This window comes from Aotus nancymaae, unplaced genomic scaffold (genome assembly GCF_030222135.1).
Source record: "Aotus nancymaae isolate 86718 unplaced genomic scaffold, 86718_ANA_hifiasm-v0.15.2.pri h1tg000040l, whole genome shotgun sequence".
In the NCBI taxonomy this organism is placed as follows: Eukaryota; Metazoa; Chordata; class Mammalia; order Primates; family Aotidae; genus Aotus; species Aotus nancymaae.
The window spans coordinates 120,296,777-120,308,893 of NW_026988454.1; the positions used below are offsets into that span (position 1 = coordinate 120,296,777).

The 12,117-nt window shown below is 55.0% G+C and overlaps 1 protein-coding gene across 2 annotated transcripts in view; it reads left to right on the forward strand.

Moving 5' to 3' along the window:
- The first annotated feature begins 628 nt into the window (after positions 1-628).
- Positions 629-12,117, forward strand: part of TFEB (transcription factor EB) — a 52,914-nt gene continuing 41,425 nt past the window's right edge. The window contains exon 1 of one of the 2 annotated variants that reach the window (XM_012448628.3): positions 629-884. Coding sequence is in view for 1 of the 2 variants with exons in the window: in XM_012448627.3 (XP_012304050.2) it covers positions 3,564-3,568 (5 nt within the window). In the remaining variant the exon portion in view is untranslated. Of the gene's footprint in view, positions 885-2,988; positions 3,569-12,117 lie in introns of those variants that run through there. The other variant, XM_012448627.3, reaches the window with a different exon arrangement.

Consider the following 12,117-nt stretch of genomic DNA (forward strand, 5'->3'; position numbering starts at 1 on the left):
GTAGAGAATGATGCCTCCGCACCTTGTTAACTTCCAACAAGGGAAGGTGACATGAAAGGAGATCAGACAATTTCTGTCCAGCAACATGACAGCAAGCTGCAGCTGGTGAGTGGGGCATGAATGTATAACCCATAATAGGGGCAGGCTGCCTTCTACGGTCATATTTTACCCTGTCCTTCACCATGCTCACCCCGGCCTTGCCCCTTATGATCATGGGCAGGGATAAAAGCGCATGATCCAGGTCTGCACCCCACTCCTGGAGAGAAACTGGAATTTGCCACGAGTGGAGTTTCTATGGCAAGAGCATACCATCTGGGACCCTGGATCTTTCTTAGACTACCGAAGGACAGCTGGCTGTAGGTTCCTTCTAGGGGGTCGGACAGGCCACAGAATGTATCGTAGTGAGTCCTGGTTTAGGACATTACTGAGAGGAGAAAGAAAACTTGTAAAGGTGTAGAAGTGGAACAAGAGCGTCTTTGTAAGCCTTGGCCCGCTGAGCGGGACTACAAATCCCGGCGTACCCAGCGGGACTGCAGCGAGGACTACGCTTCCCAGTGGGCGCCGCGGCAGAGCGGCTGGGAGGCGGGGCGGATGCTGCCCTCTGCCGGGCGCGGAGGGAAGTGGGCGCGGAGTGACAGCCGAGCCCGGGCGCCGGGCGCGGGGCTCGGTGACAGCGGAGGCGGCGGCCCGGGCGGGACGCAGGGAGCGGCCGCGGCGCCGTCGGCGGCGGGAAGGGCGGACGGGGCGGGCCTCCCTGGTGGCGCGGTGCCGGAGCAGCCCGGGAGCAGTTTGCGGGCACAGCTCGTGGGCCAGGCACCCGAACTTGAGACAAGTTGCCGGAGCCGCGGGGCGCGGGTGGCGGACAGATTGACCTTCAGAGCGAGGTGAGCGGGGCCGGGGGGCGAGGGGCGCGAGGAGGGTCCGGGACCCACGACCCAGGCTCCCTGGCCCCTATCCAGTGGGTCCCGGAGACAGGTGGGCGGGTGGGGGATGCCCGCAGGAGAGGGGAGCGGGACGGTGCGCGCCGCCACCCACCCCGCGGTTCGTCCATGCCCGGGCGCCCAGCGCAGGGCCCGAGCGGCGCTGCCCGCCGAGCCGGGACCCCCTCGGCCCCTCCCTTTAGCCGCGGGCCGGGGGCGGCTGCTCCGCGACCTTATGTAACCGGGCGGGAGGGGCCGGGCGGGCATGGGCCTTCCCGGCCCGGAGCTGGGAGTCGAAGGGGCGGGAGGCGTGGGAGTGAACTTGCAAGAAGTTCGAGGGACGCGCGGGCCCCGCGCCCACTTCCCTTCCCCCGGACGCGGCCAGGGCCCGCGAGGCCGGAGAGGGGTCGGAGGTAGGGGAGGTGTGTGGGGGCCGAGTCTGGCCAGGCCAGCGGGGGAGTGGGAGGGCCGGAGCGGCGCCACGCCCCGGGGGCTGGACTGCTGGGGGGGCGGGTGGAAGTACCATTTCTCCCTCCCTCCCCGTCCCTTCCTCCAGCTCCGTCTCGGGAAGAAGCCGCCCCTGGCCCTGTCTCTTCGAGTCCCTCCCTGGGCAGTCTCTTTCTCCCTGTGCGTTATTCCATGACCCTGGGGAACACTAACCCCGGAGCGCTCCCTCCGTGCGCCCCGTTGTCTGCCTCCCCCCGGAGCTCCCAGCCGCCGGCCCGCCCCACGAGTTTCCTCCTCCCCCGTCTCGGTCCCGAATCCCGGAAAACACGCCCCCTTCCCCCCGATCCCCCGAGTTCTCGCCACCCACCCCCGGGCTGTTCCGACCAGCTCTGGCCCAGCGCGTCCACTAGCCTCCTGGAAGGGAGCGGGCATATGCCAGCTCGGCCCCCACCTCTTGCCCCCTCCCCGCGCGGGGTTCCGGCTTCACGCACGGCTGCCCCGAACTGCTCCGGGCTGCGCGAGCAGGTTCGCGCCGCAGCCGCCTGGCGCGCCCCAGCCCCGCGCCGCCCTGGGGGAGGAAGAGAGGGCGCCCGGGGCGGGACTCGTCTGCAGGAACCCTGCTGGGTCCAGGCCCCCGCCCTCCCCCAGCCCCTGGCCGCTGCGCCTTCCCCCGAACCCCCCACAGCTCCAGCCGTCGTTCTCTCGCCTGTCTGTTCTGGGGACCGTTCAGCGTGGAGTTTCTGCGCTCTACTTGAGCGCAGTTTTTGGCCTAGCGCTTGCTGGCAAAGTGCAGGTTAATTACTACTGCGTAGCTCCCATCCTCTGCCTTTCCCCCATCCCAAGTGAGGGGTTGATTCATCCCTCAGGGAAAGGGACAAGACCGATGCAGGCCCCCAGTGACACCTCTGGGGTGTGGCCTCAGGCACACGCCCTGGCCGAGATTCCATTGGCCCAGACCTGGTACTCCTGGGCACCTGGGGATGAGGTGGGTGGCTGGTCTCTGGGTTCCTCCTGGGTGGCCAGATGCGGATGCAGCTGGGTTAGAACGCAGTACTTGGTGTCCCAACTGGAGGATAGCCCTCAGGCCTCCCCTCAGGGAGGGGAGGGACAGCCAGCAATAATTCCTGGCCGGCCAGCAGAGGCAGAGGAAGGGGAAGGGTCAGCTTCCCTGAGGTCCCTGCCTGTTAACCTGATGGTATGTTTTCACCATGCTGGTGTCCTTAGCCCCAGGACCATGAGCAACTCGCCTGACTCCCTTCTTTCCCTCTACCTCCTGGCCGCTGGGCCCGGAGAGCTGGGAGCCAGAGGGTGTCAATGAAGGGCAGGGCTGTTTGGGTGACTCCATGCTCTCTGCTCCTCCCCGAGGGAAGCCTATGCTGCTTACCGTTTTCAAGGCCGGTTACAGCTGCAGGCCTCAACTCAGCTCCAAAAGGCAGAGCCAAATGGGGACCCAGGTATCTTGGTTCTGGGTCCCCTGGAAGGAGTTCAGGGGATAGGGCAGGGGACACCTTAGCACTCAACCCAGAGAGAGCCAGCTGGGCTTTTTCGGGCTAATGGCCTGGTGACTCACAGTCAGAGGTGGGCAGGGAGTGGGCCAGGGCAGGCAGGAGCCCTTCCAGAGTCCCACATGCGCTGCCACAGGCCTACTTGGCCTGTTTCTGGAAAGTGGGGAAGTAGGTGGAAGGGGACGCCTACCCCTCAAGCCTGGCTGCCCTTTGAGGGTCTAGCTTCTGGCCCTGAGCCCTCCTGGGGCTCTGTTTATGGCTGTAATTGCATCATTAGCCAGAGTTTATAGAGTTACTTAGCACCTGCCCCCACAGGGAGTGGCCAAGCCACCCCCTGGCTTCTGTCTCTTCCTTTTCAAAGTCAACTCGGTTTCTCCCGGCAACAGGGGTTTCCCCAACCACAGCTGTCATGAAAACCAGGTTGGGCCTTTGTCCTGGGGATGGAGGGCAGTCAGCACTTGGGGCCCGGCTTGGGGCTGCCCTGGAGATGACCATGGAAATTGGGCTGGCCTCCTCTGATCGGAAGGAGGGAGTTCACGGTTCTCAGAGCTACCAGAAATGCCCACATCCCAGGATGCTGTGAACATGTATGCATGCATGTGCTGTGTGGATCCTCACCTGAGAGGAGGGAGATGAAAACACACCCACCTCACAGGCTGCTGTGAGGACTAAGGGGGTGGCAGTGCCCGCTATGTGGTGAGTACATGAGGTTGCTTTCTGGGTTGGTGTGGGGTTTGGGTAATGGTTGTGAGTTTGTGTGTGTGGTTAAGTGTCTAGGAATATGGGTATAGATGAATTGTGGATGTGTGTCTATAAGAATGTAACAATAAAACAAGATTATATTCCTAGAATATTCAGCTCCTATCTTATGCTATTATATTATAAGATTTATTATACAATAGTTGCCAACATTTATTGTGTGTTTACTCTTTGGAGTGAGGTGGGAATTACTGTTTGCATTACACTTACTCAGAGAAGTTAAGCAAGTTACTTAAAATCACACAGCCTGGAAGTGACAGGATTGGGATTTTAACCCAGGTCCAGTTGACTCCAAAGTCTGTGTTCTCAGTCCCTAAAGAAAACCACTTCTTCAAAGGGTTTCCTAGAAGTTCTCTCTTGAAAGATGGGGGTGTGGTGGTCTGGAGACCTTCTTTTCTCTATCCAGAGTTTCCTGCTCTAAGCAGGGTGGGTCTTTGGGAGGCCTAGGTGGGAAGATCACTGGAGTCCAGGAGTTCGAGACCAGCCAGAGTAACATAGTGAGACCTGGATTCAATTGAAAAAGGAGTTTGTATGAAAAAAAAAAAAGCAGGTTGTGGACTTGCTGAGGCCCCTGTTCTAGCACCATACCTATTTCCTGGCCTTTCTTCTGAGCTGCCAGTATGAGTGACCAAAGGACCCCCAGCTGGAAACTGCCCTGACTGGCCAGGGTGGGGGATGGATTCAGGCAAGATCTCGTGGGCTTCTTTGGAAGCCCCAGACGCCCAGGAAGGGAGGAGGCTTCCTTACTGACAGCTCTGTGCCATGCACTCCACGTCCGTTAACTTACAGTGCAGCCCTCAGCAGGCACTTGTTTAATCAGATATGCAGAAGAGGCTGTGGGGACTGCTGGGTGAGAATGGGACGGCAGTGGAAGTCATAAGAGCACTGGACCAGGAGTTGAGAGACCCCACTCTGCCTCTGACTGGTTGTGTGGCTGGGCCTGTCTCTGCTTTGTTCAGCCTCAGTTTCCATATGTGTGAATCTGGATCATCTGTGGGATTCCCTGCAAAGCGAACCTTTTACAAATCTTTGCCAAAGACACTGGGAGGGTGAGACTTCAGAAAGGAAGGGGTGAGGGGGTGGGTTGTTGGGGGTGTTTGGGAGATGCTGCAGTCCGCAGAATTGAGCTTTAGCTAAAGACGGGTCCCAGTGGAGCAACCAGGCAGTTTTTCTTGGGACAGCCATTGCCACCACTGGGCCAGTGTCACCTGGTCAGGGAGTTGTTGAGAGCATGGGCTCTGGGGCCAGGCTATGTGGCTTGGAGTCCCAGTTCTGCCACTTACCACTGCGTGAGCCTCGGCAACCTTCTTAACCCCGGTGTGCCTCAGTTTCCACACCTAAAAAGTGGGAGTTCTTACAGCAGCACCCATTTACTAGTGCTGTAGTGAGGGCTGAGTATGCTGGTGCTGATGAGCATGCGGTACTTAGAATAGTGCCTAATGAACTCTTATGGCTCAGTGAGTTATTTCTCATTCTTAAGTGAGGAAATAGAGGCATGCAGAGCTCTAGGGAAGGAATAGAGACCTATGGGTTGCAGACAGGCCTCCGCATGTGTCTAACGTCCTCTGATGTGATGCTTTACGTGGGGCTTCACACCACTCTCTGTCCCGCCACACCAGCCTTCTCTCCTCATTGAACAAGAGGGTGCAGGGGGCTTGGCAATGCCTGCAGCATCGGTACCACCCTTGCCCTGCCCCTTGGGTTTCCCTGGGTAGCAACTGGCCTGGCCACTGACCACGCACTCCTAGCTGTGGCTGTCCCCTGCCCTCCTACTGTCTGTGCCTCCATTCTGTACCAGAGATACGGATCCCCTTGGCTGTGATTTTATCACTGATGGCAGAGATAAAATCACAGTGATAGGGTAGGATCTGGGACTTAACATGCCCACAGGAAATGCTTTGCTGTGGAGTGGCAAAGTAGTGGGTGAGAGCAGAGGGCAGCCAAGAGGAGCAGAGGCAATGGGCAGGGTCGTCACTGGCTTCCTTCCTGGCTCTTAAGTGTGGGCTTAAAGAGGAGAAATGATATCTGGCCACCCGTCCTTTGGCCAGCCTTCTTATGGGGATAGCCACCTGGCCCCGTAAGTTCTAGCACCTGCTTGCTGGCCATGCAGGCCACCTGGTTGGCTCTTATGCATGCAGTGGTGGTCCCAAAGTAAGATGTGGTGCCGCAGGTAGTAATCCAGGAATTCCACCAGACAATCCATCCAGAAACCCATGGCTCATATTCCCTCCTCTTAGCCCTTCCTTGCTCCTTCCATATAAGCAAATCTTTCTCTCCATCAGGGCACACCTTTCTGAGAGACTGGGGGGCTGTTCCACCTTATTGCAGCCTGGCAGGATATTATGATCACCTGCAGAGTTCTTAGACAGCTCCATTGCATCTGAATCTCTTGGGGAGGGGCCTAGGCATCATTGTTTGTTTGTTTATTTATTTCCTTATTTATTTATGTTCTGGGATGATTCCAATGTCCTTTTTCTGGGGCAGTGGTTCTCAAATTTGGGCATGCATGAGAACTCCCTGGAGGAATTGTTTAAACACAGATGCTGGGTCCCTCCCGGTGTTTCTGCAAATTCCATGCAGTCTAGAATTTGAATTTCTGACAATTCATCACCTCTGGTGATACTAATGCTGCTGGTCCCCAGAGCACACTTAGAAAACCACCGCCTTTGGGGCCTGCCGCTTTGCAGCTACCCAGGTGAGAGCCGCCCATCTCCTGGGTTCTGTGCCTCTGACTTTGGGCCTGGAAGGCCTGTCCCCTTTCGAAGGCAGGTCCCCAAGGGCAGGGATCACTTCTGAGACAATTTGGTGTCCCCTCTACAGTCAGTCCTTCCCCCTTTCTCCACCTGTCCCCACCTGCCATGAACCTATCCACTGTTTGGCCTTGTGGCTCTTGGTCCCACTCTCTAGGACAAGCGCTTAACACTGCATTGGTTGATGAAGGCCGGATGAGGCAGACAAAGGACAGCACTAGCTGAGGGGATCAGGGTCTGAAGCTGCTGTGCAGGTGCATGGCGCTAAAGTAGCATTGTTGCAATAATTAGGGAGGTGTTCAAAGAGGACCCTCACTTTGTTGAACGGAGGCTCTTCAAATATTTCCCATTATTTTACTTTCCCACCCCATGGAGGGCAAGTATTTCACTCCAGCTTGAATTGCAGTTCTCGTTAACAACAAAAATGATAAAGGCACACACAGAAATAAGCTGCTCCCTTTTTCTTTCCTCTCCCAGACCAGAGATGTAGGGAGGGCTGGGGGAGGGTCCCTCCTGGGGGTGGTGGAGTCTCTGTCATCTTCTTGGAGGTCCTGGGCCTTGAGAGAGCAGATCACTGGGAGAGCCTGGGGGCTGGCCGTGTCTGTGGAAACTGAAGGGAGTTGGGGTGAAGCCTGGTAGGAGTGAGGAGAGGCGGCAGGTCCCATACCCTGCTGCGGGGAAGGCAAAGTAGGGCAGGGAGTGGGGGCAAGATTGGCATCTGAGCTAGTCAGTCTTCAGGGGACTAGGGACAGGGGTTTGGTGTGTTTTGGTCCATGCTGTACCCCCAGCATCTAGAAGGGAGCCTCATGTATAGTGGCTGCTCAATAAATCTTTGTGGAATGGATGAGAGAATGGGATCGAGTCCCCATCGTGTGCCCAGAAATGCAGACACAAAAAAATGCTCTGTCTACCGTATTTACCCTGCAGGCGCTTCACCAGGGGTCCTGCCCACAGCTCCGCAAGGTGATGAGCCCTCCGCCTCTGCCTGCCTCCCTCCCCTCACAGTGATCCAGGCCCAGCCTCCTAGTGTGGGGCTCAGTCTGTTCCTCCCCACAAAGAGTCTGTCAGCACCTCCCCCACCCCCCTCCCCGAGTTCTACCAGTGGGTCTGTGGGGTGGGGCTCCAGTTTGTTTTCTCCTGTTTGCCAAGGGAAGTCACAGCCTGTCCTTTGCCTTGTTTATAATTGCTTTAAGGACAGCACCTGCCGCGGCCCCCCACAGTCCCTGAGGGGTGCAGAGTAGTCAGGAGGTGACACACTATACTGTCCACCCCCTGCTGCCTCTTGTCCCCTCCTGGCTCTAGCCAGGTGCACTTTCTGCTGCCCTGCCAGGACGGCGCTGCTGGCTTTGCTTTGGGACTAATTGGAGCTGTAGAGCTGGGGGCCTTAGAGGGCAGCTGGCGCTGTCCCCATGTTGTCGAGAGGAGGGGACCAAGGCCCAGCGATTCAGCAGTGCAAGGTGTTCCGTGTCAACAGGCATGCACTGAGCACCTCAGAGGTACCCGGCGCTGGGCTGGCCAAGCAGGGCAGATGGGAACAAGATCACAGCTTCTCCCGCAAGGCGCCGATGAATCTTAGCCAGGGAATCTTAGTAACCACAGAGGGCAGAGAGGGGCAGAATGCAAGAAGCTAGGGTAGACTAGCCATGCTAAGCAACATAAGCATGGCGACACCTGCCTTTTGCCCTGAAGAGCATTCTGCTTGGGCCTCTTGCTGGCACAGAGATCTTGACTCAGCGTGGTTTAGGCCTTCAGCCCTTTACACCGTCTGGGCCCCAGAAAGGGCAGCTCTACTGCTCCCTGAGCCCTCTCACCTGGGGGGTCACCTCTGCAGGTTCCTTTCTGGACAAGTCCTTCCTTCCAGGAGGGCTAGAGGGTGCTGGAGTCTTTTCGAGGAGGCTCTGAGCCACCCACCGGCCACTTGGAAGCCCTGCGGCCATGGGGAGATGTGGTGCTGGATCAGAGCCGACAACTCGGGCCCCTTTGGACCTGCCTGTGGTGGGGCCTCCATGCTTGGGTCTGGAACCTGGGGGCAGTGCCTCATGCCTCTGTCCTCCCCACCTCCAGAACCTTCTTTTTTGTTTGTTTGGAGACAGACTCTCATTGTGTTGCCCAGGCTGGAGTGCAGTGACACAGTCTTGGCTCACTGCAGCCTCAACCTTCTGGGCTCAAGCGAACCTCTTACCTTAGCCTCCCAAGTAGCTGGGACTATAGGCATATGCCCCCACACCTGGCTAATATTTAAAAATTTTCTTACCATGTTGCCCAGGCTGGTCTCAAACTCCTGAGCTCAAGTGATCCACCTGCCTCGGCCTCCCAAAGTGCTAAGATTACAGGCTTGAGCCATCACACCCGGCCACAATTTTCCTCCCCTCCACCCTCCATCACCCTCCGAGCCTCCATCTAATTCCACAGCATCTGCGGCCTTGGTGTATCTCTCTCCTGCTCTTTGTTCCCTTCTCTCCTTCCTCTTTATTTCCTTCTCTGCCACCTTCCTTCTTTTGATGTGTTCGAAGAATGACCGGGGCCCGCCCCCCAGGACCTTTTTCCCAGTGAGCCTCCGAGTCCTGAGGTCAGGGGCCCCGAGGGATGGTTCACGGTAGGGTGAGGTGGCTGCAAAGGTGCCCAGCGTGATGCAACCCCCTACCCATGACCAGGAAGGGTATGTGGTGGCTGGGACATCCTGGGTGGGGTGGCAGGTGAAAGAGGCTAGGGTAGCCGGCTCCTGTGGGTTGAGGGGCAGCCAGCAGCCTGGGCCAGCTGGGGGAAGGGACCTTCCCTAGACAGCCCCAGGCATTATCAGTACTCCAGACCTCTGCCTAACTATAGGTTGTCATCCACTTCTTTGGACCTAATTATAGTGTTTTGCAAAAGTAGATATGGGAAGAAAATACTAGAACTCTTTTATCTATTTACTTATATCTCATCCTTTTCTTTTACAATTGTGAAATATAGCATAGTTGCTTAAAAGAGGATAAACATACACATACAATGTAGTAAATAATTATAAAAGTGAGCCCCTAGGCAACCATCACCAGGTAAATAAACAGAATGTACCTTGTACGCCAAAATCAACTCGTGCGCCCTCCGTCCCCAGAGGTAACCACTATCCTGAGCTGTACGATAATCAGCTCCTCGCTTCTGTTATCATGTAACCGCCTATGGCTGCATCCCTTAGCTGTCAAGTTTAGTTTTGCCTGACTCTGAATTTAATACAGATGGAATGGCACTGGACATGTTCTTTTATACCATGCTTTTCCCACCCAGCAGTGTATTTGTGAGAGTCGTTCATGTTGTCTATAGCTATAATCTGTTAACTATCTTTTTCTTTATTTCTTTAGATGGAGTCTCGCTCTGTCTGTTGCCCTGGCTGGAGTGCAATGGCATGATCTCAGCTCACTGCAAGCTCCACCTCCCGGGTTCAAGCGATTCTCCTGCCTCAGCCTCCCAAGTAGCTGGGATTACAGGTGCCTGCTACCACGCCCAGCTAGTTTTTGTACTGTTAGTAGAGACCAGGTTTCACCATGTTGGCCAGGCTGGTCTCGAGCTCCTGATCTCAGGTGATATGACCATCTTGGCTTCCCAAAGTGCTGGGATTACAGGCCTGAGCCACCACACCTGGCTCATGTGTTTATTTTCATTTTCCTTACTGTGTAGTAGCCATCCTGCTAATCATGGATATTTTGGTTGCTTTCCTTTTGTGGCTATTACGAATAAGGCTGTAAAATATCCTTGAATGTGTGGGGCGCAGTGGTTCATGCCTGTAAACCCAGCACTTTGTGAGACCAAGATGGGCAAATCACCAGATCAGGAGTTCGAGACCAGCCTGGCCAACATAGTGAAACCCCATCTCTACTGAAAATACAAAAAAATTAGCTGGGGATGGTGGTGGGCGCCTGTAATCCCAGCTACTGGGGAGGCTAAGGCAGGAGAATTGCTTGAACCCAGGAAGTAGTTGAGGTTGCAGTGAGCCGAGATCACGTCATTGCATATATATATATACACACACGTATATTACATAATTGTGTGTGTATATATACACAAATGTATATTACATAATTGTGTGTATATATATACACAAATGTATATTACAATATTGTGTATAATATACACAATATTTCATTAATATATATTATATACAATATATCATATGTATTATATTACATATAATAATGTATATTGCAGTGAGCCGAGATTGTGCTATTGCACTCCAGCCCAGGTGACAGACGTGAGCCATCGTGCCTGGCCTTTAATGTATATTTCAGCTTTAGGAAATATTTTGTTAAATGGTTGTACTACTTTACCCCTTGCTAGTGGCCCGTAGAGTTCCTGGTGCTCCTTAGCCTTATCAACACTTGGTCTTGTTAGATGGTTTAATTTCTGCCACGCTGATGAGTGAGTGTGTAACATGTCTCATCATGGTGTATTGCATTTTCAGTCTCATTTTAAAAATAGATCCATTTTTGGGTATGCTTGCTGACATCCATAATATATTCATGCATCAGGGTATATATAAGCAATTTATGAGGAAAGAAGCATATATTGAGGGTGCTCAAAAGTTTTTGCTGATAGGAATATGTGATCAAAACATTTGAAAGACCAGGGTAATATAGAATGCCAGGAAGGGGCCTGGTGTGTATATTGGGAGTTGGAAGGTGATATTGGTCTTGGGAGGAGACCCCCTAAGTGGGAGTGCCTGCTGGGGCTGAGAAGCCTCTTCCCAGAGGGTACTGAACTCACAGAGTACCTACCACCCTTCAGGCCCTCCTGCCTAGCACATCTGGCAGGGGAGAGGGGGAGAGTCCCAGGCTAGAGCCCTCAGCAGGCCTGCCCTTCTATTTGGAGTTTGCAGGTGCCCATTTTTTAGGTGCTTCTAGGGCAGTACTTCTCCATTAGGGATGTTTTGTCCCCCCAGGGGACATTTGCCAATGTCTGATGATGTTGGCCAGGGATACCTCTAAACACCTTAAAATGCGCAGGACGGCCCCTATAACTACCTACCTGGCCCTGAGTGTCTGGTGTTGAGATTGAGAAACTCTGATCTAGGAAAAGAGCTAGGAAACAGATTTGCCATAAACTTGCTGCATGGCCTCAAGGAAGTCACTTAAGTGATTTGAGCCTCAGCCTCCTTGGAATCTGAAAAATGGGTAGCAAGGGTTGCTGCCTCTCCCCGTCATGGGGCTGTTGTCCGGATAGGGGAGATGGTGAATGGACAGGCATTTTGGGAGGCGTCCCTGCAAAGGGGCCTTGTGGCTGTTGTGTTCCAGTAGAGCCAGGCCTTTCTAGCACTGGCCCTTCTTCCTTGACTATGTTCCCTGAACACTGAGCTGGAAGCGTCAGGTGACATCTGGGAGCCAGAGTCCTGGTTCATGCTGCTCCAGGGGCTGTGGGCCCCTTCCCCCACAGTCCCTGTGGGCCCCATCCTTTTGATGAGGGCTGCAGAAATGAGGGGTTCTCTGGGAGCCCTGGGGCCCAGGACAAAAACATTTCCGACTTTGTCCTTAGCTGGGTGGGAGTCCAAGGTTGTGGGGGTGATAAGAGGTTATTTATCATGTTCCTTATCTGAGGCCCCATTGCAAGTCTTGGACAGCAAGGGGTGGGAGCCAGAGGTCATCCTTGGGGGCTCTGCACACCCAGGCCTGCCTCCTACTCATCCTTTGTGTCCTTCCAGAATTTTCAGGCCAGGGAGAGTCTGGGGTTGGGCCAGAGTCTGGGTCAGTCTTCCCTGGGCCTCTCCGG